The sequence below is a fragment of the Rissa tridactyla genome, chromosome 6, assembly GCF_028500815.1.
Source record: "Rissa tridactyla isolate bRisTri1 chromosome 6, bRisTri1.patW.cur.20221130, whole genome shotgun sequence".
Taxonomy (NCBI): domain Eukaryota; kingdom Metazoa; phylum Chordata; class Aves; order Charadriiformes; family Laridae; genus Rissa; species Rissa tridactyla.
The window spans coordinates 18,995,977-19,023,971 of NC_071471.1; the positions used below are offsets into that span (position 1 = coordinate 18,995,977).

At 35.6% G+C, this 27,995-nt stretch overlaps 1 protein-coding gene across 1 annotated transcript; it reads right to left on the minus strand.

Moving 5' to 3' along the window:
• Positions 1-12,592: 12,592 nt before the first annotated feature.
• Positions 12,593-27,977, minus strand: RBP2 (retinol binding protein 2). Its single transcript, XM_054206878.1, has 5 exons — positions 27,905-27,977; positions 23,540-23,670; positions 17,556-17,734; positions 14,387-14,488; positions 12,593-12,723 (listed from the first exon to the last, which is right to left on the minus strand). The coding sequence occupies exons 2-5, from the start codon at positions 23,610-23,612 to the stop codon at positions 12,670-12,672; spliced, it is 408 nt and encodes a 135-aa protein (XP_054062853.1). The 5' UTR covers positions 23,613-23,670; positions 27,905-27,977; the 3' UTR covers positions 12,593-12,669.
• Positions 27,978-27,995: the final 18 nt, after the last annotated feature.

A 27,995-nucleotide genomic window follows, 5' to 3' on the forward strand; every position in this document is an offset into this window, starting at 1 on the left:
AGCTGTGAGACAAACCCCACTGTAAATTTGAATTAAAAGCTCCCTTGAAACTGTAGTATTTCACTTTGTTGCAGATCAGGGATATAGCGGCGTTGTGGAACGCAGTTTGTCTCTTTCAGTCTGAGATGCCCAGCCTTTGTCTCTTCTCAATCTCTTGGAAATGTACCAGCCTTGGATGCAATACCAACTGATATACAGAGTATTAAACTGACTAGGATAGTGAGGAATTAAAATGCCAGTAAAGAAAGCAGAACTTTTAGCAGAAATGTCAAAACCGTAGAGTTCATACCAGAAAAAAATAATCCCATCCTCTCCAAAACCTGCAACCTGCCAGTAGCAGCCTGGTGGTGCATAAACTGATAGTTTTAAAAAATGGTTCTTACTTCAAATACAACCATATATGTGGTGCATACAGAGAAAATGGATACTGCAGTATGTAAAGAACGGATTGAAAGTTTGGTGTTTGAAGTCACCTAAAATAACATTACCTGACACTTTCATTACAAGCTTGCCTTTTCAACTTATAATTCTGACAAACTTCAGCTGTCTGGGTTTAGATTTTTTTTTGTATTAGATTTCTTCATCTGAAGAAGTGACCTATGTCAGCTTGTATTTTCAAGGTAGAAAAGTTTAGTTATTTTTTAAAAGGTGTTAAGGGAGCACAAAATACCAGTTTCTTTAAAATCAGGAACAGGATAATCATCAATATTTTTAGCAGCATCTGATATAAACTTAATTTAGGCAGAAAATATAACATAAAATATTAATCGTGGTAGCACAGTAAGTTACTGGCATGCTAATAAATAAGAGAGAGATGTCTATAAACAGGGAACTTTGACAAAAAAAAGGTTATCGGTGAGAATGAACGAAGTGCTGTACGTAATATAAAGACTCCAGTTCTTACCCTTTTGTGCTACAGCTTCTTTGAGTACATTTGATTCATTAGATAAATGCTATCTTTATGTCATTTATGTAATCACTTAGCAGGAATGATCTTGATTGGCCTGCTAGTGCTTCTGATTTATTAACACTTGCTCCTTCACATTTTATTTTCTGGAGGCCATAGTCACAATTTTGGCATGATTCCACTTCCATTAAGATCAGTGGCAAAAGGGCAGGCCTTGAAACCACAGAAGTGGTTTGGAATGTAGCAGTATATATCCTCCCAGGTATTCCAAATTTAGAGCATATGATTTCTTTTTTTATGAGATTTATAACGCCTTCCACTGTAGCTGAATGTTGGTATTAATGTACTTCTATTGAGTTTTGAGGCTTCAGATAAACTTATTCCATTTTCTCTGCTCTTCTTTAAAGAAACCATCAAACTACTTCTACGATCTGATTCAGCAAGCAGTTTCATTTGTTCTGAATATAGTCTTGAGATAGATAACATGAACTAGAAAACTTACAAAATTATTTCTTCTTGTCTGAGGAGTATCAGTCCAATAGCTACTTACAAATTTATATAGTGATATTCATGATTTCAGGACAAAAATGTTCATTTATTATCACTTTTAATTGCTAATGTATATTATTAAATTATCACTGCTGACCACAGAGTTGGAGTGTGCTTAGGAAATGATTCAGCATAGGGTTTTCCATAAGCTTACAAAGAATGTTTATTTAATGGTATTATCAATCATCAGAATGACCAGTTGCCAGCACTCTGGAAAACTGAAAATACCGCATTTTTTTTCTATTAATGTTAGACAAGATTGCCATAGAGTTATTTTTTATCCAGATATAAAGCAGTGGTAAAAGGAAGTTTAAGAACAGCTGTATGGACGCTTAGTCAATGTGAAAGGTTAGTGGCCAGACTTTGATGATTGACTATAGCTTGTGAATAAACAAAGTTGTTTGTTTTCTCTTGATCAGGTGGTTTTGTGTTTTCCAGATGCAGATATGAGGTTTCAGCCCCTGGTGTAACATCTGCATATAAATGCACATAACAATACAGAATCAAACGGTCAAAATACACTTAGTTAGGACAAACTGAACAGTATTAATATCTAAATATTCTACATTAGTATCTGTTTCAAAGGAACAGTCATGATGTTAAAACTACTTTTATGGGATTGTAATGATGTAAGACATTTTCTTTCAGTTGTGTATTTTCTCAAGAGAGAAGAAAGTTGAGGTTAAAGAGCAGCTGTCATTCTTGTTACTAAGATCCTATTGCTTAGGCACTCATCCCACATGACCTAATGCTCTGCTGTGAGCAGTCTTTTGTTTTATAGTTTGATAGCAGCATTTCACCATGGGCTCAAATGCAGGTCAGACTTGTGGTGTGCTAGGCACATAAAATCAAAACCCTACTACTAAGTTTTCTTTTCAGGTCAGGCTAATTTACGCAGGGTGTGAGAATAAGATTTTAGAAACCCAAAATGTGACCGTAATCCAGAACCATTCTCTCAAGATAAGCCTGTCAAATGGAAAGTGGCTCTGTCAACAGTTTTGGGGCTTTTTAAAAAAATTATTTTTATTTTTTTAATTTGTTTTCAGTAGTGGTAATATGTAGGGGTTTTTTCAGGAAAGGTTAAGACCACTCTGTCTTTGTGATTTGAGCTGCATAGTTACATGGTTTCTCAGTTTGTATTGTAGTTCAAACAATTAGCAATCACAGAATTTCATGGCATTTCTGTGGCACTGAATGTATGTCTTTGAAGCTTTTTCTTCACAATGACACAGTAACAAGTTATTTGTGTAGGAGAGCAAGCAGTGATGAAAGCTGTATTAGATTTTATCTGTGCTCTTTTATAATAATCATATATAAATAATACATTGCCAGAAGCAAATGTAACAATGTATTTATATATGCAAGTGCTACACAAGTTCTGTTTCTTTTGTTTTCCCATTTCTATTAGAACTTGAATCGTTACATCTTTCAGAGATACAGTCATATAAGTAATTCAATAGTAAAAGTGTGTGCTATGTACCCTTTTCACTTAGTTTGAAGACTGCAAGTTATCACAACCATCCTGATGCATTTTAATATGTACCTAGTATGTATTTGGTATTTAATCCCCTCAAAGTAAAAGCACTTGTAAACTTGCAATGTGGGTTAGACTACATACGTTGTCTTAATAGTTCTTTTCTCAAAAAAAATATTATAAGAATTTTATTCAATTTACTACGGAGACATACAATTACAATGATGACAGTATTTGTTGTTTTGAGTCTGTGAAGAGGACAGGAAACTCAGATAATGAATCCACAGGATGCCCCCCTTAGCTGTGTGTTTAAAAGATTAGCCACTAGATGACGTCTTGATTCTGTTAATCTCTTTTTTTCTCTCTTTCCTGACTGATGTCTGGACCTGAAATCCTGAAATTGTTTCTTACTAAATTTTGAAGGCCTTCTACAGAATTAAATACAATTATTTCAATTTTCATCTCTGATTTTAACAGCAGCCTGTTTTGTGGGGGTTTTTTAATTTGTTTTGGGGTTTTTGTGTGTGTGGTCTTTTTTCATCATCAGATTTTCTTTTTCTGTTATACTCAGAATTTATTTGTTGTTGACAAAAAGTCTTAAAAAAATTTTTTCTTCATACATTTTTTTTTCATGTTTTTCGTGTCCCTGTACTTCACAACTGTAACTTAAAAATAGAAGCAGGTCAGGATAATGTCCTTTACAGCACCTATTAACAGATATTTAGCATGTGTGGATAAATCCTTGTATAAATGTGTTTCATTTGAGGCACCTTTTTCCTTACCAGGAGGGCAGGGGGAATAAACTATATTTTTGTAAAGCATTTTAATACTGGCATAACTGTATCCATTTTATGATACGGACTCATACATTTGCAAAAGTTATCACTGATCCTGGTATTGACAGGTTTATATCCATTAATAATTCCTGTGTGGACCAGGCTGGAGAAAGACTGAAATCTTCTGTTTAACTACAGATCAAGGGAAGCATTGTAATTTCTATTCCTCATTCATTAGTCTCTGCGCTAATAGACTTCAGGTCTGTAGTCTGTGGTACACAAGCAGGTTACCATGGTATAACAAATGAACATGGGTCAGCTACTCCACGCTAAATGTGTGCATGTTTCTACCTGGCAGTTTCTTGCCATAAATCTAAGGAAAACCACACAGCCTCCCTTTAAACGTAAGATGGGGGACTTCATTATCTGAAAGGAGGTTGTAGAGAGGTGAGGGTCAGTCTCTTCTGCCAAGTAACAAGCAATAGGACAAGAGGAAATGGCCTCAAGTTCTGCCAGGGCAGGTTTAGTTTAGATATTAGGAAAAATTTTTACACTGAAAGGTTTATCAAGCGTTGGAACAGGCTGCCCAGGGAAGTGGTGGAATCGTCATCCCTGGAGGTATTTAAAAGATGATAGATGTAGTGCTTAGGGACATGGTTTAGTGATGGTTTTTGTCTGTGTTACATTGATGGTTGGACTCGATGATGTGAAAGGTCCCTTCCAACCTAGACGATTCTATGATTCTATTTTTGGTTAAGCAATAATTCAATATAGACATTCTCAGGTGGGCAGTTGCATGTGAGCAGTTCCTGGCATCCAGTTGACCAACAGGAACTATTTCCTTTGTGATAATTTTTTTGTGTGTCAAAGGGCTGCACTGGGCCACCCTTAACAAAAAAACTTACTGTAATGGATGTTGTATGATAGGACATTGCTGTGTTCCTGCACATACTTGGCTGTTTTGCTGAGAAAAACCCAGCCTCATTAGATGGGCTCGTAACTGAAAGAGATGCTATCCACTGTTTAAATTATTTAAATATAAACTTTAATGAAAATGCTATCTGATTTTTTATGTGAACTATTTCATGACAACTGATTAATATTATTATGTTAAATGTAGTAGAAATTAGTGATGGAGTTGTTTGAGGGGCTTCTCAGAGATGGGACTCAGAAGACTGGCACTGACTGCAAATAGAAGCTGGGAGCTTATATAAAATAACACTGTGAGGCAGTATTATTTTGTCATCAGTATTTTTGTGACTGTGTGTTGGCTGAGAGAATTCCGTTGCTTGGGAAAGTAGATTTGATTTGGACAAGACAAGACAAAAACTGGGCTTTTTACTAGCTTACATCACATCTGTGTTCATACATTTAGTGACAAAAGGAGGTTTCTGGCAATAAACCTTTGCAGCGTAGACCAGATTTTTGAGGAACTTTTTCTATGCTGAAGATGGTAGTATAGAAAAAAAAGTGCTTATTGTATTACTCATTTCATCAAAAATATCATTATATAAATTCTCTTCTAAAAAAATAATCACTTAATTAAAAAATTTATCTTCAGAGAAGATGCTGCAAATTCTTCTGTGGCTTCAAGTAACTTCAGAAAGGGCCATGGAGCATATTAGTACAAAGTATGTAAGAAAGCTTACCTATGTCATGCATTAGACAAGACAGGCACACTGCACTTTGCAGCTCATTTCACCATACTGTGATGTGGTTACAATCTTACACATTAACGAGAGCTGTATAAACCAGGATTTTTTTTTTCCCCTCTCTAATTAATACTGCCAGATAATAAGACCTGGCATTGAACTACATATAGAAGTTCTCAGATTAAATCCTCTCCTATCTAAAGGTGTTCTCTGGCATCTTTTTTGATACATAATCATTATCATGCAGGGGGAAAAAAAGGCGATAAAAGCACCAGGCTACCTTTATGCTCTTCAGTTGGTGGAGATTAATTACTGCCGATGCAGCTGACAGGAAAGGATAGAAGTAATAATGGTTTTCATTACCAAAACCTAATGGAGTGGTCAGGAAAGAAGAATAACTTGTAATCTTTTAACAATCTGAGAGCAATTGATTGAAATGTTTCCGTATTTTGTTCTTTAGTCCAAGTGGAATCTAGAAAATAACTAAACCATGCAGCCCAAATGCTCTAGTATTGATCTAATATTTGAGAAAGTGATTTGCACTGTAAACTGCTTAAGGTGAAACTGACTGTTCTGTATGTGAATCTGTATATGTATATGACTGCAGAATTACATCCAGAGTATATACTTGATTGTTACTATTATTGGTAATCTAGGCAAAGGACTACACACATTTTAAATATTTTGCAGGCACATATTTTTAGATAAATTGTTGCACTGTTATATTCAATAGAGTGGTACACATTTATTCTATGAAAGAATTTTAATCTGGGTCTACTTTCATTAGGAAACAAATTTGCAGAGACACTTGGATTATTTGGGCCTTTTTAAAACCCTATTCCAAGGTGCCAAAATATGTTCTACTTTTCATTGGAAGATTCCTAATATGTTCTAGGTCACATTTTATTTAAATTACTTGCACTAGGACAGCTACAGAGTTACTTTATAAATAAAAACACATATCTGAGAAGTTATAATAGTGTTTTCATGCACAGCCTTGTTTATAGTTTGTTTATATTGAGATCTAGAGTAAACCAAACAAATTTTTTTTTTTATTTATGACTTTGGGAAGGATTTACTTTCTTCTTTGAAACAAAAAAAACCCAAAACATAAACTGTATCAACAGAATATAGAGATTTATTCGTATGAAGAAACAGGCTATGAAGTAAACCCAAGTCTGAGCTCAAGGCCCAGAATCTTTATTGCCTTGCACTTCATGCTGTGTCAATGGAGCATTACAGAGGTTTAATCTACTATACTAAAATATGTGCTGCAATTCCTTTGAGTTTACTTGTTCCATTGAAAGAGTTCAGCCAGTTGGTGTGAGATCATCTCCTGATAAACATTACTCTCCTGTAGTACTGCATTGCCCCTGTAGAATCTGATAGTGCAGGTACAACACAAGCTAAACGAGGTGAGTCAGGTAGGAAGAAGTGTAACCAAAACAGTCTGATAACCCTCTTGCTGTGAGCAGATGTATCTGGAAGTTCAAACTGGGGCAAGGGCTGGAGCTATCTAGACTCCATTGGGGACCACACTGCAGCCCAATAGCCAATGGTTAATTTATTCCTGCCATTGTGATTTAGTCACAGTCAGCACTCATTTTGCACTGCTGCAGAATGACTATGCAATCAGCATGGCAGTAGAAAATCTGGTTCTGCTTCCCATTTTAAATGGCACAAGTTCACTAAAACAGAAATAGTTCAATTATGATCATACAAGGCCCTTCTCTGGAAAACAGTTATTTTCCTTTAGTGACTTTTGATGTGCTAACATTTTAACTAAGTGTTCATGTTTTCTGTGTATTCAGTTTATGCCATGAAGGAAAGCAATTTGCTGTAATGCTACTCAAGGCACCCATTAGTAGCAAACAGCAATCTGTGTTTTTAGAGAACCAAGGCTGTTATTTCACAAAGGGAGCCATACAACTCTGCCTTAATCCTCTAGCCAGTAAGGCTCATCTTCCAGGTGTTATTCCTGACTATTTTACTGATGTTGGCTTCCCCAAAATGTTTAGAAAGTGAAAGTCTAGTTTAGATTAAGTTGTTGGTGATTTATTTAAAGAAATACAATGTGATATGTATCTATATAAAAAAATGTAAATTTTTTTTTTTTAGATAATAGAAAAAATTGCCATATGTCACATGCTCTTATTTTTAGTTGCATGTTTTGAACATCTAAGTGAGAAGAAAAATGTTTAACTTAAAAACCTTGTTCCTAAACATTCGGGAAATTTATTGCATTCTTTCGTTATTGAATCTTTGAAGCAGATATAAATAACAGTGAATAGTAATACACATTTTTCTGACACTGATACTTTGAATGCATAAAATTCTGCAGCTTCAGAGTCTATATTCTGTGTTATCAGTAGATATGCGTGACCTGAGTCAGGATCTGTCTGAATGGAATAAATGACTCCACAGAAGTCCTCCCTGCTTAAGTAGAACTGCTTGCAAAACTGTCTCCAATCTACAGTTAGAGGCCCTTATAATGATTTCAAAAGTTGTAATCTAATTTAAAAGGTATAAAGAAAAGATAAAATTATATATTTTCAGAATATAGTATTGGCTCACTCGTCATGCCAACTGATTTTACGAAGTCTTTACTCACCTTTGTGACAAAGGCTCAGTAGCCTTTCTCTGATCAAGCTAGAATGTACGACCATGGAGTAAGGTATTTTTCAGTCAATGAATTAATGTGTTGAAAAGACATACTAAAGTATTCAGTTGGGTTTTAGGACTACGCATTGGATGGCATGTTGGAAGAGCATTGTTTTAGTCTGACCACCAGAAAATTTAAGCAGCCTTTGTCTTTACAGCGCCTCCAGGAAAAACCTATACTTATTCTTCTGTTATTAAAGTTCTTTTCCCCTACACATGTGTAGGAACAGATGAGAAAATTTTTAAATACAAGTGATCAGATACTAGAGATAGATAGCCAGAAAAAGACAAATCGGAGAATTGAGTAAGTAGCAAAAATATTAATTACTATAAGGTAGTCAATAAAACAAGTACTACTCTGAGCAGCAGAACTACTGAAGCTTGGTTTCCTATGGATTTTGTCTCATGGTTGAATCCATTGGTATCAAGATATGAACTCCAGCCAAAGGTTTTCCAAGTTACAGGCATTTATCCTGGTTTTATCCTAAGTGATTTTTCTGGGACTTGATAAACATGAGTTTACCCTGTAGCCTGTCTTTTACTGAAGCATTCTATCTGGCCATTCATTTTCATATAAAATTGTAGAACTTTTATATCTTAGACAGTCTTTATCCTTTGGCAGATTTGATTGGCCAGTCTACACTGAGCAGTTGGTTCAAAAGCTGTGGGGATGTGGGTAAACAAATATTGTGAACACCTATGCCTCATTTTCTTAACAAATGAGGCTAATGAACCACTATCCCCCAGAATGTAAATACCTGTGTGTGTGTAAATGTATTTATGTATAAATCCAAAAGTGAATGAAATAGAGGTGACAGAAAGAAACAATTAAAAAACTATAAGAAAATAGAGTGGTGAAAGGCAGCAAAGGACACTACATATTAAAAGCAGTTCAAAGGAATGCCCTTGGCAGCTTTCACAGGAAGATATCTTATTTAACTTTCCTGCCATGGTTTAATTCTGAAGTCACAACTAAATTTACAGGAACAGCCTTTGTGAAGGGTTTATCAGATTTTCAGAAAGCCCTTCTAAGACAGACTGTTACCTAAACTAAAAACAGCAGTAACCCAAAGTATAGCAACATGAAAACAGGTAAAGAGAACTTCCAATGGTTCTTAGGGTTTGTTTCTGGGTCTTGGTAAACATGAGTTTATGCTGTAGCCTTTCTCTTACTGCAGGTACTCTATATGACCTTTTTTTTTTTTTTTCATAAAAACGGCAAGACTATAATATCTTTGAGATCTTCCAGGCAGTCTTTTTGTTAACTATTCCTACAGGTACAATAAAGACCCAGCTTGATTTGCTGATGGAAGAAAGTGGATACTATGGTTGGACCATAGAGACTCCACAAGCTCCTCTGCCAGCAGTCCTTCATTATCTTTTCAGTACAGAAATGTTGCCTGATGTCTACCTGAATTTTCCATGCTGCAATTTTAAGTCTTCACCATCTGCATAACAAGTGTAATGAGCAAACTGAAATTAAAATATCTGCAACCTCTGCCCTTCAAATCAGTCACAAATTAAACCTGAAAAGAATGTTTTCTAGTGGGGAAAAAACCTTCAGAAGAAATCCTTTCTATTAATCTCTCCCCACTAAGGAAAAATATGTATCCTTGCTTAAAAAGAATAGAAACACATGTAATTAAAAAAAAAATGTTTTCCTGAAATTTTATTTGTCTTCATCAGATCTTGAAGTAAATGCTGATTTAGAAACCTCAGACTTTTTGACAGATGGCAATGGAATAGATATCTTTCACAAGCAGCAAATCAGCAAAACGCGTAGGATATTCATGGCAAATTTGAAAGCCATTCTGTACACATAGTTCCTAGGTGACCCTTCAGATCTTAACAGAAAGATAGCATCATCGGAACCAGCCAGACAACATTATTGGTAGGAGCATTTACAACATTATTCTACAGTGTTTGCTTGCAGTATTGCTTTCTTCTTTTAACAATTGCTAAAAAATTGCTAGTTGACTTTTAGGGTGAAAAATTGGCCCAATGCAGAGGATTTTTAGAAACCCGAACATAAACATTTCCTACACACACCTTTGTCATTGTCATTTGAATAGTCTAGTGACAGGTCTGACCCTTTGCCCAGTACTGTACTCACTAGAAAGTGCTTTTATTGTAGTACAGGCTTTTCTGTTTTTTTGATCGGAAGGTTGCTGGTAAATTCCCTTACAGTTAGCTGTATTTGGGTAATATTCTCCACGAGGAAAAGAATCAATGCAAATGGTAATCCTTCAAAACAGCTGAGACAGCACTGCATGCCAGAGGGCTGAAAAAATATGAATGAACATTCTCTGATTTACCAGCGAGGTCCATTCCTCCCGTCAAGTATTTAATCTGATGACAAGGAGATAAGGGACTTTGTACAGCTTAGAGACCAACATAACATCACAAATATGATACAAACAAGTACACCTTTGGAAGTAATTATAATGCAGCACAATGAATATCTCCTCTGTCTCCAGTTCTGTGCATACAGTTGTAAAGGACGCTACAAGTTCTTGAATATCAGTATGTGTAGGAAGAAAATGTTGTTTTGGAGCGTAAACAACCTTGCACATTTTCTCGTTCCCTGTTAAAAAGCCTAGAATTTTATTTTCCAAAATAGGCAAAAAAATAAAGTCAGATTTAGTTTTCTCCTAATCAAAGTCTACTCAAGTGCCAAATTGCCTATTTCATTTATTGCCCAATAATATCCATTAGATAAAAATAGTAAGCATAATAAGAAATCAGTTGAACAATGCTTGCTTTCCATCTTCAAACTCATCATTTGTGAATTAATGATAGTTCTTTGTGATATATGAAAGCTTTTCCTTTGTTTTTTGATTTGGTGTGAAGTTATGAAACCCTGCATTGTGCAGGCTTACCCCTGGCAAGAACCAGCTATGAGAAATGTCACTGATTAAAATAAGTACGTTTTGTTTCCTAGTGATTACTTTGTTCTGTTATCATTTTGAAAACTAAATGAACTGTGGTACTTCTTAGCCTAGTAACTAGCAGAGACTTAGAAATAGGAATTAAATATGTTTCTGCTGGAAAGTCCAGGTGAGGGCTGAACAGGAGTTTACCAACTCCAAGTGCAGTTTCCTCAATGTGAACTAACATTAGAGCGTTGCTCAATTGAAGTACACAGGAAGTTTGATGCAGGTCAACCTCTATCAGGAGAAGCAAAGTCCAATTCATGAAAATATCTCTACATATGCACTTATATGCCTATGGCCATATAAGTATTAGTGACATATTAATCAGATTTGGGCTTTTGCAAATGTTACCTTGTTTTCAGCTGGGAGACTGTCTCACCCCTTTCCTATCTTGAGCTATTGACAGCAAGTAGGCTAGGCAGCAGATGAGGATGCAGAGCAAATATATATTCCTCCATTTCTGCAAAGTTTTTTTTCCACATCTTTTCTCTAATTCCCTACCACTGATCTGTTTAGTGAATTTCCACTCCTCCCATACTAAACAGAAGATGGGGGCCCATGGACAAGGGGGAATTGAAATGGTGATAAAGTTTACGTGAAAGTTTATATATCTGCAAGGCAAGGTTGTAGGAAAGACAGTGTATTTTATTAGAATAATTCATATAGTTGGGAAAAAAAAAAGATGAGCTTTTGGGCATACAAGTCCTTCTTCAGTTCTGTGGAACATGTGCACACATTTGGTTGAATAATTTCAGTTTCCATCTACAGTGCTCACCATCCGTGGTTAACTAAAACTTGCCTTTGGCCAATAACATGAATTCTTTTGAAAAAGCCTCAATAAAACTGAGAAAAGTTGCATGAAAATGACTTTTCTTTTGAAATTCTCTGAAAGGTAGGTACAAGATGAAGATTGCAGCATGCTGGGTATTTTTTATGCACAGTGTACATGCAGTCTGTGTATAGTCTGCAGTTTTTCTCTTATAGACATATGTATGCCTTAGTTTTCACATCATGGAGCAACTCTTGAATGTAGAGTTTGCTTTAAACAGTGGACTTCTCCTCTGGGATTATTAGTAGGATGCCAATTCTAACTGGAGGTTAGCAGCATTGTCAAAAATCCACGTTAGGACTGTATTAAGGAGCTACAGCATTTCACATTGGCCATGAGACATTTATCAGGTGATAACTACTAGCAGCTATAGACCCGGGCCAAATTCAAATGAATAACCTTGATGTGAAAGACCATGTATTGTGTTCAGTGAGCCATTCTGTTGCCTGAAACTGTGGACTTAGTGATCCAGGACTAAATTAAATAGAAACAGTCCAATGAATGCCCAATTTTACTCAGTCATCCAAATATATTATGATATTACAGCACTGTGGAGAGATATACTGTGGTTGAGATAATTGTGACTGTTAATTTTCAGCCTTGTTGCTAAAGGACATTCCTCTGGAAATTATTACAAAGATGAAGGAAAGCATTATTTGAAAGACAATTACTTTTATTTAACTCCAGACTGAAAGGCAAAGGAATTTATGATGTTTATAACTGTTTGATACTATTTCTATAAAATGTGTTTGTTTCCATAAACATGCACAAAATACATTCACGTAGCAGTGTCAAATAATTATTGCAAATCTGGCTTGGTTCTTCTTTTTAGACAAAACATAACAGCATAATAGTGTGATGAAGATCTGGGTGGCTTTCTGGTCGATCTTAGTTTTTCTTCCTAAATGTCTGATGGCACACCTGGTCTTCACATGTCAGTTCCTACAGTATTAAAAAAATTAGTAAGTATATAGAGGTACAAACTGTATTTTGCATAGACAGCAGATCCCACCAGGAATTACTACAACTAAGCCACTGCATTAAAAAGATAAGCTTATGAAAAAGAGAACAGAAAGAATAGTGTATTATATGTAACCAATCAGTAGGCACACACTACATGTTGCAGTAATTAAATTTTGACAATTGAATTGAGCTCTAAGAAAAATAAATATGAAGATGCATTAAAATTGCTCTTTAATGCATTGGTCTTTAATGCAAGGCTTTTTCATGCTCTGTTATTAAAACAATATACTCTAATAGTTTATAATTCGTACGTTACCTCATAATTCATGAGAAGCAATGAAACAAGGAAATGAAAAAAAAAAGGAGGATGCTTTAAAAAGATGAGGACATTTGGTCCAGAGATACACCCAGCCATTTTTCAGAGGCCAGAAAAATGCACCATTTTTGCTCAGTGTTAAAACTGACCTCTTAAACGTTGTCACACCTGCACATTGCAAGGGAGTCAGTTTGGTTAGTCTTCTGATTAGCCAGCATTCCTGTGCCAAATAAGGCTTTGAGGTGAACTGAGGCTGGCTTTTTGGCGAACAGTTGGCCAAATCCACAACAGAGTTTCTGCAGACTGTTACAAGAATCTACTTGGTCCCTCTGTTTCGACAAATCTTAGCCTGAATCCTCGTGCTGGCATGTTGAACCTTTGTTGGGTCAGTTTTTGAATATGTGTTAAAATCGCGTTGAAAAAGTGTGCTGGATAGCTGGCTTTTAGTTAGGTGGCAGATAGTGTTTTTTAATTCATTGCTTTGACCTTTCAAGCATACAAACTTGAGGCAATGTGGTTGGCCATACCAGCTATCTATCTGTAGGGAAACTTGTGAAGGAGTAGATATCTAGATGCAAACCATGAGATAGAAACAATGAGCTTTCCTCCATAATCTCTCTGCAGCCACCTATTGCACCATCCAACATTACCATGCACATTTATTGATTGATCTCCCAAGAAACTCTGGAATCGTTATTATTATGTATCTATTTTTTTGCAATCATTCTGGACTTCATCGACTGCTTATTTCCTGCACAGGGTCTTCTGGCCTCTCTTGGACTCACCTCATTTATCTTTGGGCTACAGCTTACTAACTTAGATGTATGACTGTTTTGTCTTTTTTATTGTACTAGCATAAAGTAATTGCAGCGTAGGTTGTTTGCAGGATCCTCTTGAGTATCCAGAGGTTTCTGATCTGTATTACAGCATAGTATGCTAAAATTTCATAGTGCTTCTTTCACAACAAAAAATAATACTTTTCTTGCAATCTGTCCCATACTGGTATTTTTTTTTTCTACCAACAATTATATAAGAATGAGATGATGTTAGATGTGCAATGTAACAAGAAGGGTTAATAGCTGGAAAGCAGTGGAGTGGAGAAAAAAAAACACTGCAGGGTTATGACTTAATTGGGAGCAGGTGGAAAAAAAATTGAGCATTCCTGAGTTGTAGCAGAGGGGGGGATTTCCTTAGAGTTCAGAGATCAGAGCTGTCCAAATATTAAAGACCATTCTAACTAGAACAAGTAACAAACCCTTCGAAATGGAAAACCGTACTTTTTTGCAGTCTCAGTTATGTGCTATGTAGCTGTATAGGAGCCCTTACCAGATGCAGTAGGTCTCCTTCAATCCAGTGCTTCCAGCCCCTGTTATTCTTTTCACCTTTCTGAACACATACCAGTTTGTCACCATCCCAGGTCACTAGTGTCTGCATGAATCAGATAATTAACTCAGATAAGTTAACAAGAAATTTATGAATATGTGAAAGTAAGCTCAATTGAACAATGAGAAGACACAATTACAGTTGCTTTCTACCATACCCCATCTTCCTCCTAAAAAGCCCCAGATCAACCATTCAACGCAAATCCGAATGCATTCAAGATGACAAGTGTTTTGATGTGAAGCTTTTACAGTGCTTTGTTGTCATTTGCATTAATTTCTTCACATACACAAATAGAAAGTTTTCATGTTAACTAGTGAATTGCTGAGTGAATTAACAGATACTTGTGCAATGTATGCAAATTGTATTTTTCATTCTTGCTGTTTAAAGCTATTAATACAAAGACTATAAGGTTTCATGAGTGAAGACCTGGGGGCTTATACCAACTAGCGCTGCGCTAACATGTTTCTAGCTCTGCGTAAAATAACAAGAGGAAGTATATGTTAGTTATTATCATCTCATACAATAAATTTATTTATTTTATAGCATCTTTCATGTACTTTCACAAAAGACCTTTAAAGAGATATGTTCATGAACTGGAAAATGTGCTCTAGCTGACCCTGCTTGAGCAGAGGGGTTGGACTAGGTAATCTCAAGAGGTCCCTTCCATCCTCCGCTGTTTCATGATTTGGTGTGATTCAGAGTCTATTACTAATAAACAGGGTATGGGGTATGCAGATATGACCATATCTGTAAGGAAAAGCTCTCTTTACAGGCTAGATTGTCTACTCAGATACACTAGAGTAAATGCAAAGCAACTTTGTTTGAATTGTTCTAGATTTGAACCATTGTACTTTAGGGAGACATTTAACCATGTATCATAGGCAAATCCTCATCAGAGACCAGTTACAGTCAGTGGAAGTTCAGTTATTAAAAAGTTCCAAGAGTATTGGGAGCTTAATTTGCTTTCTAGTTCAGCACTGGATGATTTATTTCTCTTATGAGGGAGCTTTCTATTAATAACGAGACAAAACTCATTTCATTTCAGTTAACTTCTTATTTACAGAATTTTTAAGCTACATGCTCTTTAAATTATCCATGCCCTCTTTACATTTAGATGTTGCTTAGCAGTTTTACTGCCTTGATCTAACTTCAATGTGTTTGAGGCATTGTTTTGTTAATAAAATGATCAGAAAATTCTTTTTGAGCAATCCAGAGAACAGTGGCACGACATGCCTCCTTTTTCCCTCTCCTCTTCTTAGAAACAAATAATTTGTTTAGAAAAGCATAAATAGGCAAAAATTATTAAACTGGGTAGGGTTATAATTGTACGGGCTGTATTTCCTTCCTTCCAAATAATTGATAATGAAGAGGATAGTCTGCAAGTGAAATGATTTTGCACAGACAGGCTGTGGCTTTGATAGTGGTGAAGAGCACTAGAGGAGCATTAGTCTATGGATTTAAGGAGCGATGCAACTAACACATCCTTAGATCCTTTGTAATGCCTTCAGCTGATCTAAACAGATGTGGGAGCAATGTTTTAAAGCACAAACTCTGTCACAGGAATATATCCCACCCAGTGCTCACTGGAGAAAGTGACAGGAAGAAAATTTAGAGATAGGGATATTCAGGACTCTGGAAAAAAATGTGTCTTATTTGATGCCTTGCAGTGCTGTGAATGAGAAATAATTTGGAAGAAGTAATAGGAATTACACTGCACAAAGTTAGTTTGAGAATGAAAAGTCATCCATAGTGAATAAACAATGTCTTGTGTTAAATTTGTGCCACTCCACTGAAGGATGATATGAGTTCAAATGTAAACATGTCCTTTATGCTGCCAATTTCCTGTGGCAACTGCCAAAACAAAACAGGTCTTGTTGACAGTGAGCTTTGATCTCAGCTTCTCAGAGTTTGGCAAAAAGTTATGGAACCTTGTTTATTGAGAAGAAACTGATGGAAAAGACAGCGTATGTTTGGAGAAGAGCAAGAAAGCTGAGAGCTGAGTGGAAAAATAAAACCGCGGTAATTGGCAGAGGAGTTGATACAGGTAGATTCAGTGAATGGTGACAAAGACAGGCAGGTGATGCAACATTAGCAAGACTCTGATGGGGACAGTCAATGGAAATTTAAGATATACTGCCCTTCCTAACTTTGAAAATCTTGCTTAAGTATTTTAGGGGTGAGAAGAGAGTAGAACAGAAGCAGTATTGATACAGAAATATGAAGATGAATTCAGTAAGTTAATTTAATTACTGCTTGTATGTGTTGATTTCCTCACTAACTTCCCTGATACAGTCTTGTTTGAATGCCTCACAGGAACAGACTTATTAGACTCTGTCTGTCATAGGAGGTAGGGCATGGTTTGACATGCAATATGGTCCTTGATCCAAACATTACTTGTCCACGTATCTCACTGAAAGGTGTCTGAACATATGCCCATAGTTTCCTAGGGGAATCTTGAGCTCAGGTTACTCCTATAATCCTAAAGATAGTAAAGCATGCAGTGCTGGGGCTCCTTGCCTGTCTACCACTGCCAACGGTTTGCCACCCATATCAGTGGTAGCTTTGGCTCACATTTTTATCTTGTCTCTTCCCAAAGCTCCCTTAAGGTTAATAGCTGAGTGCAGGTTTATTTTTAACAATGTCCAACTGTTAAACTGTCCAACTGAGGCTGAGCAGACTCAGGTTAAAAATACAGTGTTAACCTAGCCATTCAGAACTGAAAAATTATATTGACATGCAGAAAGTCCTAAATTCAAAGGGTTGAATTTACAGTTTTATTGAGGAGGATACATAGGTAAAAATCCAGCTCTTCTGCTACTTTCTAAATACAAAAAGGTGTATCATAGGAAGGCTGGAAAAATCCCCTACTAGAAAACCTTGTAATTAGTGATTGTCCTCACATATCTGAGTAACCATTTTGATTTGCATTTATAATAAATGCTTGTAGCAGGAAATGAAACTGTGTCAAGATGCAAGTTATTTCTGCTTTATAAAAATCCTCTGATGTCTGTAAAACACTGCATTTTTTTTTCATGTATTCAGCTGATTTTTGGAACTGCTCAGTCCTGGTGCTGACTATAGTGTAAACAAATACCAGGTACCAAATTTTTACCTTTACTACTCGGTTATCCAGTCCTTTGGTATGTTCTTCAAACTCCACTCCCACAGTGAAATCCAGTTCGTAGTTTCTGAAAGTACTGAGTGATTTTGTTTTAAAATTATCTCCGTTTTGAACAATCTCCTTTGTTTGTTTCAAGTGTTTTGCAATCTTACGAGTTGCAAAATCAATACCTATGAAAAAACAGAAAAAAGAGTATCACAATGAAAATTCCAATGTTTGTTACCAAAAATAAAAAAACCACAGCAGTTCTATTTACACATCATAAAAATAACATTTTATGTGGAACATTGTTCCATAAATGACACTTTTACCTGCAACATATTGCAGAGAAAAAGATTATTTCAAAGAAAAATAATCTTATTATTGCAAGTAGACTTTCAATTTGAGGATCTTCCACTGATTATAAATTTATTTATTAATGGGATATTTGTGGGAATGTTATAAGCAGAGTTACAACATACAACCAATAGTGAACAGGTACTGTCGTGTTAAATCATCCAAATCTCCAGTGTTTTTGGAGAATGTGAAACAACAGGGGCTACTGAGACTGACATCGCCTTTTTGGCCTCATTCACACATGAAGCTGTGGGATGCCAGGAGTGCTACTAACATCTTATGCCTGGGAGCCATTCCCTTTCCTAAGCATGCAGTGTAAATCATGTAGGCATATGAGGGTACTAGTATGTGCAGGGTTATAAATGTTTGCCACCCCTAAAAGAAGGATCTCAGAATAATATTCCTTTTCAGAAAATAAGCATGTTAGAATGAGCATGTAATCAAGGGGATTTTGGCAATTTACTCTTATGAGGAACCTATAGTCTGTGGGAGTATACAAGAGGTTAATTAATTAATTTAAAAATAATGAAAATTATACTAATGAATAAAAAAGAAACAATCAAATAAAAGCATGACTTATCTGTTATTTTTAGACAGCAGACACAGAAATAATTTGTAGTTTAGATGTTAAAGGGAGACAAATTCAAAGTCAAAAAAGTGTCAAACTACAGGATTTGACAGTACCTGTTTAATATTCTGTCAATGTTTTAAGCAGTACTGATCTCCTTAACATCCTTATTTTGTTCATGATGAAGACTAACATTAAAATGTAAACAACTGCTTGCAACTGAATGCATTGAAAGTTACCAAAAGGAGAATATGTATTACTATCATGACAGTTTGCCCCAGACAATCCACCGAATGCCAGCTGCATTACCATCTGCAATAAATATTTCTGACCAGCTGGCAGTGAATCTTATTATGGTGCTATATGCAAATGAAATAATCTCACATGCTTCTGCAAGAGATTGAAAAATGGTATTGGTTTGTTAGCCATCCTTTAGTGGTTTCACATGCGAGTTAATCATTGTCAGCTCAGCAGTGCCACATACTAATGGAGCCTTTTTTCTTTCGGTAGATTCATTATATTACTTGTGAGGTACTAATTGAGTTGAGTTAGAGGATTGGCTTGAAAAAAATTGTCATTTTTGATATGGGGAATAATGTTCTCGTTCAGTATTTATATTCAAGACTTCTTGGGTATATTTTATCTGCTGTGGTGGATTAAAGGTATCTCTGGGTCTGATTTATAGACAGGTAACATAAAATTTAGTTCTCTCTGAGGAAAAAAAATGTCTAGACTTCTAAAGAAATGCTATTTCTGACTAATATATGAGTCTTGTAGCTCCTGGAGAAAAATCAGGGGATGTTTTATTAAAGCATGGTTTTCATAACTGCATTTTGAACAATACAAGCAATAAAAGTGATATATTGTTCTATTATAGTAGATTAAAATGCTTTGTAACATGTTTATGATAAAATCAAAGTTTCTGGCTTAAAGGGCAAAACTATTCTTTAATTAAAGTATAGAAACGTGTATGCATTAATTATAAGGATGGATGAATTTTAAAAAAACAAAACCTCATTGTGCTTTGAACCTGAGAACTTTATTACTTAGAATATTAAACACATGTAAAATTGTGAGAAACAGAGCAGAAGAATATCTTTTCACCAATTCCATGTAAATTCTTTCCCATCTGAGAATCACCTATAGCCGTATGCATCTTTGCATTGCTTTTGGTGGGGTTTTTTTTTGCTAATTCACTGGCACGTTTTAATTAGTATAACTTGTAGCATATATATACATGTATGCACAAAAAATCATGATGTACTTATGAAGGGCCAGATCCAGACAACTGGTGCAAGTAGCTCCTTCATCCCAACAGGTTGCTTGCATTTGTATTGGGAGAGTAGGTTGAAAATTTTATCAGAAAGTTCAGTGAGTACCTCTCCGGTACAGTCTGCCCAGGGTAGGCAATGAATCAAAGTATTTCCCAGGAAAAATACATCTATATTGCATTCCTTATTCTAACACATTCTTCCTCTTGCTTTGTTTCAGGCTATTGGAGTGGGTCAAATTCTTTTATTGTCATGAACTGTCACTATGGTTTTTAAGCAGGCTTCCCAGTATTGTATGCCTGTAGTCCAGACCCCATTGTAGGCTGAATCCATCCATTATTCTCCCAGTTTCCACTGGGATATATAAGATCAGAAAGGGATCAAAAATCCACTTGATTTGATAATAACAAAGTTGTAATTTATCCACTGACTGAAATGGTTCTAAGGATGCCACTGAGATACAATGAGTAACTGCTGTAGGCCTGTTCATGTTGGCACATGGTACAAAAAAAAATATAAAAATGGAAAATAGATTACTTGTTATAAAAGGATCAGAATATAAGGATGATAATAATTGAAGTTTAGTTTGAAGCTGATATAATCGATACTTGCATTATGACAGCTAGACACTAAATTCTTATTGAATTTGAGTGAAGACCACAGTTTAAATTCTGCAGTGGGTAAATTAAAATTCAAAGAAATGCATGTTATTAGCAGGTGCTATCCTTTTCCCGGCATTTTTTCCTGGATTTTAAGGCAAACACAAGTGAAGTGTTACAGCTCAACTGAAATAAACAATACAAGAATCTCATCCGATGATACCCTGGAAGGGAAGAAAGGAACAATAATGAGATAGCCACTACAACCAAATAAAAAGATACCACCATAATTACAAATCCTTTTGGAAAGAAAATAAGCACACCACAAGTGTTTAATTTGCATCCTAACAAATAAAGAAGGAATAAACCTAGAAAGTAAAGAGATCTCCATGAAGATAATTATGAGAAGAAAATTATCAAATATAATGAAATTTATCACTATGACGCAAGGCAGAACTAGAGCAAGATGACCACCGTGGCTGGTGGTTAGAGTAACACCCCACAAATGTGATTCAGTTCTTGGAGCAAAGAGCTGAGACAGGACTGAAGCAGAAACAAAGTAGAGAGAACTGAGCTAGAAGAAAAAATTGCAGGTAAAACCAAAAGCTGAGGCAGGCAGTGAGAGAAGCCTGAGGTAGATGAAGACAGCCTGGAATAGTCAATTTGTGGCAACTAGGGGTTGGGTTAAATATCATCCAGACAAGCAAGCCCCATGGCTCACTTGCAGTTGGCATAATTAATGCTGAAATCAAATTTCAGTTCCATATAAAGTAGTAATTATTCTTTATGCATAACTGTCAAACCCAAGCACTTGAATTAATTCAGTTAGTGCATATCTTTCTCCTGAAATTCATGATATTGGCTTAACAGTTCTTATTTTTAAAAAATAAATTTTTTTGTACCTCACAAGTATATGTGTATAGTATTTACAGACAAAAGTTATTGAGCTTTTCTCCATAAATGCAAAGGCTAAAAACTATGAATAGGGAAACTTCCCTTTCTCTCTTAAAAGAATTGATGCTTTGAGTAAATTATAACGCTTTTCAATTGTTGAATAATGATGAGAAATTATTTTTATGTGTTTACGTGTATTTCTTCTCTTTCAATCTGAACAGGTAAATAAAGTAGAGTTAGGATTCTTTGATGAAAGTAAAACTAGTAGAAAATCAGTGAAATCATCAAATTTTTCATGTCGGTTAAGGATTTTGTGGTAGTTATCCCTAAGTCAGTCAATAGTGTAGACATTGAGAATTACTTGAAAATGTATAGATTTAATTACCTGATTATCTTCTATGTGTTGGACTCTTCTTCCTAAGAAATAAATTTTCTTATCTGGTGGAAGATAGCTATACAGTGTACTTGTTGATTTCGAACCCCTGAATTGTTTTTATAATCTACATCTTTACAAGTAGTTATTTTGGAATCTGAGCAAACAAGTTCTTTAGATCTCTATTAATTTGGCTCAACACCTTTTAAACAAAGCACAAGGAACCCCAAGTCTGATCTCGACTTCTGATGAAATGTGCAAGGAACTTTGACCTGAAAAAGCTCCTGTTTATCAGCATCGCTCTTAGAGTGGTGTCAGCTACTGTAGAAAGGCAGAGAAATAGGAAGAGAAAATGCTGAACAGAAGATAAGAATCAATGACCACTAGATAGAAAACAACAAGAGATCTGGGAATGAGAAGTGCATAGACCCAGCTGGGCCCCTGAGGGCTATCAATTGCAAGCATAAAAATAAAATGCAGGATTGATTTTTGCCACATGCTAATTTATGATTCAGAGCCAGACAGACATCTCCAATCTAGGTTAAATTAGCCAATTCTAATGACTACTTTTTTGTATAAGTTTTATAGACATCATGTGTGCTAAGGAAACAACGGTCCTTTATGCCCTTCATCTGTGATGTTGTAGAGCTGAAAGAAGATTCTGGATTCTAAAAATCACACTTCTCATGCATGTATAAATCTAACTCCCATTTTTTTTTGCAGTTTTTGGAATGCAGCTACATTACTTTAGTGGTAGAAAGGTGATAGCTGTTCTTTCAATGCCAAACCAGAGTGTACTGAAGAAATTCTTGAGGAGTGTTGATGTCTTCTATTATTTATTCTTTTCAGCAAACTAAACATCTACATCTCTGCTAACATGAGTAGAGGAAGAATCTCCTGCATGCTACTTGCATAATCATAATGTCCTGAAGCAAAAAGTTTATGCCTTTATGAGAACAAAAATGCTTGAAAGGCAATTTATATTGAAAATAATAGATGCAGCAAAAGAAGGCTTTTCTCTCATAAAATTATCTTACACTCATTACAAAAATTGAGTCTGTCAGTGTGGGGAAAAATCAATCTACAAACAACATAAACTTGATCTTTATATGAACTGACAGGGATATTGCTTGCATTCAGTTAACAGTGTTTTGGTATTCTAGCATCTACAAAGAGCATGCTTAATATCCTATACAATGTATACACAAACTGTAGCTATCAGGCCTCTAACAAGAAAGAGGCTAAGAAAGTAGTAAATTAAAGCTGCCTAAAAAGCAGAACATCTCTTTTTGCATGTACACATATATTGTTGTCATCAATGATGGTAGTAGCCAAGTGAAATTAAGCTTAGTTATCCATGTAAACATATGTTTAAGAACTCCTGTGACTTAAATCTCCTTGCTGTATAAGGATGACTTCCACAAAAATTGTCAGAAATATCTGCCCATTTATCTTTAAATGCCTTTGAAGGCTTTTATTGCCTTTACTGTGCAACTGGTGCATATAATTTCAACTAGTTCAAACCACTAATTAAGTACTAAACAGTATTGTTGCTTTAGTGATACAGAATATCCTATTCCTCTTTAACAGAGACAACCAGGTTGTGACTTGACTGTTACAGTAAGTATATACCAGCAATAAAAACCTGCTTCTGTATCTGAAAGCCTGTTTGGTTTTTTTTTTCCCCATCTGTATCTGTTTTTTCATTTGTCTAAAAAAAATTAATATCTTTGGCTACAAGTCTTCTCATATATATATACTTAGATCATTACAGTTATAAGCACATTACAATAATTTGATTTTTTATGTGATTGGCAGAAACCCTTATGCCACAGCACACATTACAGAAACAGTCTCATTAATTTTTAGAAGGATTTCATTTATAATTGAAGCATTTTCTCTTTATCTATATAGTTAATATTCTTTTCATTTACCTAAAGCAACCATGTAGCCTTCAAAGTTTTCATTGGTTTCCATTTCCCACGTTCCATTGTAATCAGCAGGCATGGTGGCAAGAGCTTAAAACCAACTTCAGGTGAAAAGGTGAGGCTGGAAACAGAATCTGCTAAGAGAATGTTTTATAAACCTTTTCATATCTTTTTTTATAAGGTTTATGGTTTCCTAGATAATACAGTTTAAGGGTCGGAGTGATAACCCTAGAAAACTTCGCCTTCATTAACAAAGTTCAGTTGAATAGCTGGGAGACAAGGAACACTCTGAAATATGTAGTAATACAGGATATGATTTTACAGTGACCTTTGTAAAGGGGTACCTTTGAAATATGTTGAACACAGTGGCAAATTGTAAAACTCAGTTCAAGTTTCCAAGGTGAATTCTCTTTTTCAGTTCCTTTCTATGTGTCACATTTCCCTATGAAGAACCAGGCTTACAGACCTGACATACCCAGAGCTCCCATGTAAAATTGATGGAAGTCTCGAATGCATATCAAATGCATGGCAGGGCAGAAAAGGGAATATTTCTGTTGAAAATATTTTTGTTTTCCTTTGATTTTCAAAATATCTATATACCAATACCTACACTTTTGCCAACTGCACTTCCATATTTTTGTTTTAATAGCAAGTTTAGAAAATGTAAAGTAAATCACAATCAATCATAATCAGTATCAATCCTATCCCATAAATGATTTTTTTAAATTACTCTGAAACATAGCAATTTGTGTTAGAAAGGTATTTTTCACCCAGCAGCATTACGTTGTTGGGGGAAAAAGCAAAGATTTCAGTTTTGCAAATAAGCACATTCAGAATGTGAATGGAGAATTTGAATGTGCAGGAGAAGTTTATCAGAATTTAAAGTAAGCACTAAGAGCAAATTAATATAAGTTAAGGTTTTAAATTCTCTGGCTTTAGATACTTAAGATAACTTACAGTTGGTTCTATAGATAGAATAATTGAAGTGATTAGGAGCCAAAAAATCCTTGCTTTTCTTTCTCTCTTTTTTTAACAACGGGAATATTATTAAAAATTTTACTAGAAAAGTATTGTGTGATACTTAAGGAACTAACTTAAGGAAAAGAAATATCTTGATCTATACCTACAGGAGATATTAAGAGGGTTTTCAATCAGACATCAGACAAAGGCTCAAGGAACTGCAGTGATTGAAAGCTGAAATTAGGTGAATTCCTATGTGAATGCACATAGGAAGATATCCGCATTCTTAACTGTAGAATATAGTTTGTCTATTGACCGGTTTACCCAGTGAAATTGGTAATCACTGTTTTAAATCTTTATATAGGCAGAGGGTGGCTTTCTAAAACATATGCCTCATTTCAAGCATAATGTATTGGGCTGAACACATCTACTTATGTATTTGCTTTCACTATAAGAATTTCTATATGAAACACTATGAATGATGTTATGTTGAAAGTGAAATTTGAAAATCTTTGCGCTTAAATCATTGTTCTGTAGTGATATTATGTAATACTTATGCAATAGGTTTGATTTTATGTATCTTTGTGTACCTTCTTTGCCTCCGCATTGCATCAACACTAATAAATACAATATTATTTATACATTTTATATATAATACTAAAAGATCCTATAAAAACAAGAAAAAGAAAATGTTATCGTTCCTCAGCCAACCACTCACAAACACTCAAAATCAGCTGTGTAAGCCACATCAGTTCCCTTGTGCACATGCATAATAATCTTTAAGTGCATGATCACATTGTTTTTCCAACTGGAAGTCATTCTCTCCTTCAGTGTACTAAAGGGATGATGTCCAATTTATAAGCAGGTACTCCGTGTTTTACCTTATCTCTCCAGAGGCCTAATGGTGGATTTATGAGGAATGAACTGGATTGAATGTCTACAATCAACTTCTAAAATCACAGCATATGCTAGAAGCTGATGGTGAGAGATTTTATATGCTCATTGATTTCAGTTCTGAAGTGGTTTGCTTCCTATGTAACAGTCATTTTGGTAAGATGCAAAAGTCAGTGAAACTGTGTCATGTGATGATCAACAATTAACGTCCATTAAGAACTAATAAAAAAATAGACCGTTCTATTGCTATAGATAGGCAGAGCTAGGCACATTCTGAGAAAATTATGAGATGAGAACACCCTTTACATATAAGCCCTTAATTAACAGTATACACATATAATTGTACACGTTTTCACAGTGATGCTTTGTTTATGCCCATCCCTTATTGCTTGTTTAAATAACTTTTTTTTCAGCGTGTGTATTTTGTAAACTACATATTATGAATTCTCTAAGCATGTGTTTTCCATCAGCCTGAAATAGCTCTTTTGAGCCTTTTCAGGTAAATACGCATCTAGGAGGTTTACAGACACTAAATTTAACCAATCAAAGAATTGGCTAAGTAGGGAATTAATAAAACATGAAATATTGACTTGACAGAGTTCTGTGATGCTTCACGAGCTTTTAAAGAGAGTTTTCTTAAGGTCCACAAAGAGAATTTTCAGTTTACGAATCAATATCTTGATAGGCAGTAAAGCCACTACCACATTCAAATGCCTGCCTAAATCATACGGAGCCAAGAGACAGTACAGATGATGTTAACACATTTTTTGTTAAACACCCGTGCGGAAAATTGTAAGTCTGAAGATCACTGACCCACTGTATCCTCAGCATTCTCTTGGGTCTGTGCCTTGCTAGTTATACTGACCTGCCTCTCATCACATTTCAACTTTAAAATTTTAACTTATCCTCTTCAAATCTTAGAAATCATTCTATTTGCTCTGTGTTTATTGTTTATATACTGCATACATAGAGACAAACTCTCAAAATGGCAAAAGAATATTTCATTTCTCTGCCGTGAGTATAAGTTTGGGGAAATGAAGAAAAGGTGCCCTCTCCTAATCGACATAATTATTTTGTTCTCAGTATCTTTTCCTTGGAAGACCACCAGTAAATAAGTGGGCATGCCATGTATAGGATGTACTGAACCCTGGGAATGGTGGGAGGAAGGTGTCTTCTTCAGGTTTTCCAATATGTGTGTTAAAAACCAAAGCTCCGAGCCCATAGCTTTTGTATCAGTTTTCAACCCAGGGATAAGTTTTATGGTTGAGTAGTAAGACCTTATAAATAAAGCAAAGTCATGAAAAATCAAAAGACTTTTGTTAAAAGCCTAAGTAACTTTTTCAATCTTTATTTGTGTATGAAGAAACAAAGATGGCTTTTCTTGCCCCTGTCCTACAAATCAGTATTGATTAGTGTCAGTTTGAAACAACACATCTCATACAAAGAGCCTAGACTGACAAGATTCAAAGTGAGGCCCAAATGTTGTTTCCATGGAATTAATCATCAGTCATGGATGCTCCTTCTAACACTTGCCTCCAGTTCATCTCACTGTATCTGAGACCTGCCCAGAAGAGGAATCCTATTTGGGTAGCTGAACAAAGTTCATCCTTCTTGCTGTCTGAAAGAGCAGGTAGTGCACTCTTCTTGGGACAGATTATGCTGTAAAACACTGTTAGGAGCACTATATAAAGAACAGAGCTTAGTGGTCAAACTGAATTTTATCTGCAAACTTTTGGGCATGGTATTTTGAAGAGAAGTTAGCATGCTTCCCACTCTGTCCTTGCTTCATTTCATTTTCCTTTTAAATTATCTAATATGCATATATAACACAGGAGAAAAATGCCTTGTACTCCCCCGATCAGCCCCTACACTCCTCATGCTTGACAGCTGGGACTTTTGCCTATAGTTATTTGGTTGTTGTTTAACACATAGAAATATGGCAAGCTGCGTTAAGTTGTTCTTAGCAACTGAATTCCCCTGAAGGATTCAGACAGAAGCAGCATGGTCACAGACACCTATTATTATTTTTAACTTGTTAGCACATGTGCACTTACTAGGTTTATTTTTATTTTTAAGAAAATTAATCACTCAAAATGAATTCAGTGATGGCTGCTACTGCAAAAACTGTCAGAGGTGCTATCTCACTAGGCTCAGGGCTCTGTTCAGCACAAACAGGAGTAGTCACATTATGACAACTAAAAGTTGGAGGGAGGCAATCCGCTTCTTGTCAGTATGTAAGATGGCTTGCAGGCCTTGGGGATTCAGCTGGGTGCAGGTAGCCATCAGCTACTGGGCAGAAATACTGAGAAGTGGCAGGAGCAGTAGGAGACGTGTACAGCAGGAGAGGACGGAATCAAAAGGTGTTATTGGCCAAATGGGCTCAGCAAATACTATTTGATTGCCTGCTTGTTAATGGTTGCCCTCCCCCAATATCAAATGCCACTAAACTACCTTGGATAACCCTAGTTTATAAGCTTTCTTGCCAGGTCAGACACAACTAAGTATAACCAAGCTTACCTCAGTGTCTTGGAGTTAATTAGAGTTTTGGCTTCTGACTCTAAAGCTTCCTTGCTTGTTCAGGTCTGGACCCTACAGAGAAGGAATGAAA

Excerpts from the sequence above, each read along its gene's own strand:
- RBP2 (XM_054206878.1), bottom strand. The coding sequence starts at position 23,612 with ATGCCTGCTGATTACAATGGAACGTGGGAAATGGAAACCAATGAAAAC. Across the intron at positions 17,735-23,539 it reads AGGCTACATGGTTGCTTTAG|GTATTGATTTTGCAACTCGT; the intron begins GTAAATGAAAAG and ends GTTTTTTCATAG. Across the intron at positions 14,489-17,555 it reads TGGATAACCGAGTAGTAAAG|ACACTAGTGACCTGGGATGG; the intron begins GTAAAAATTTGG and ends TGATTCATGCAG.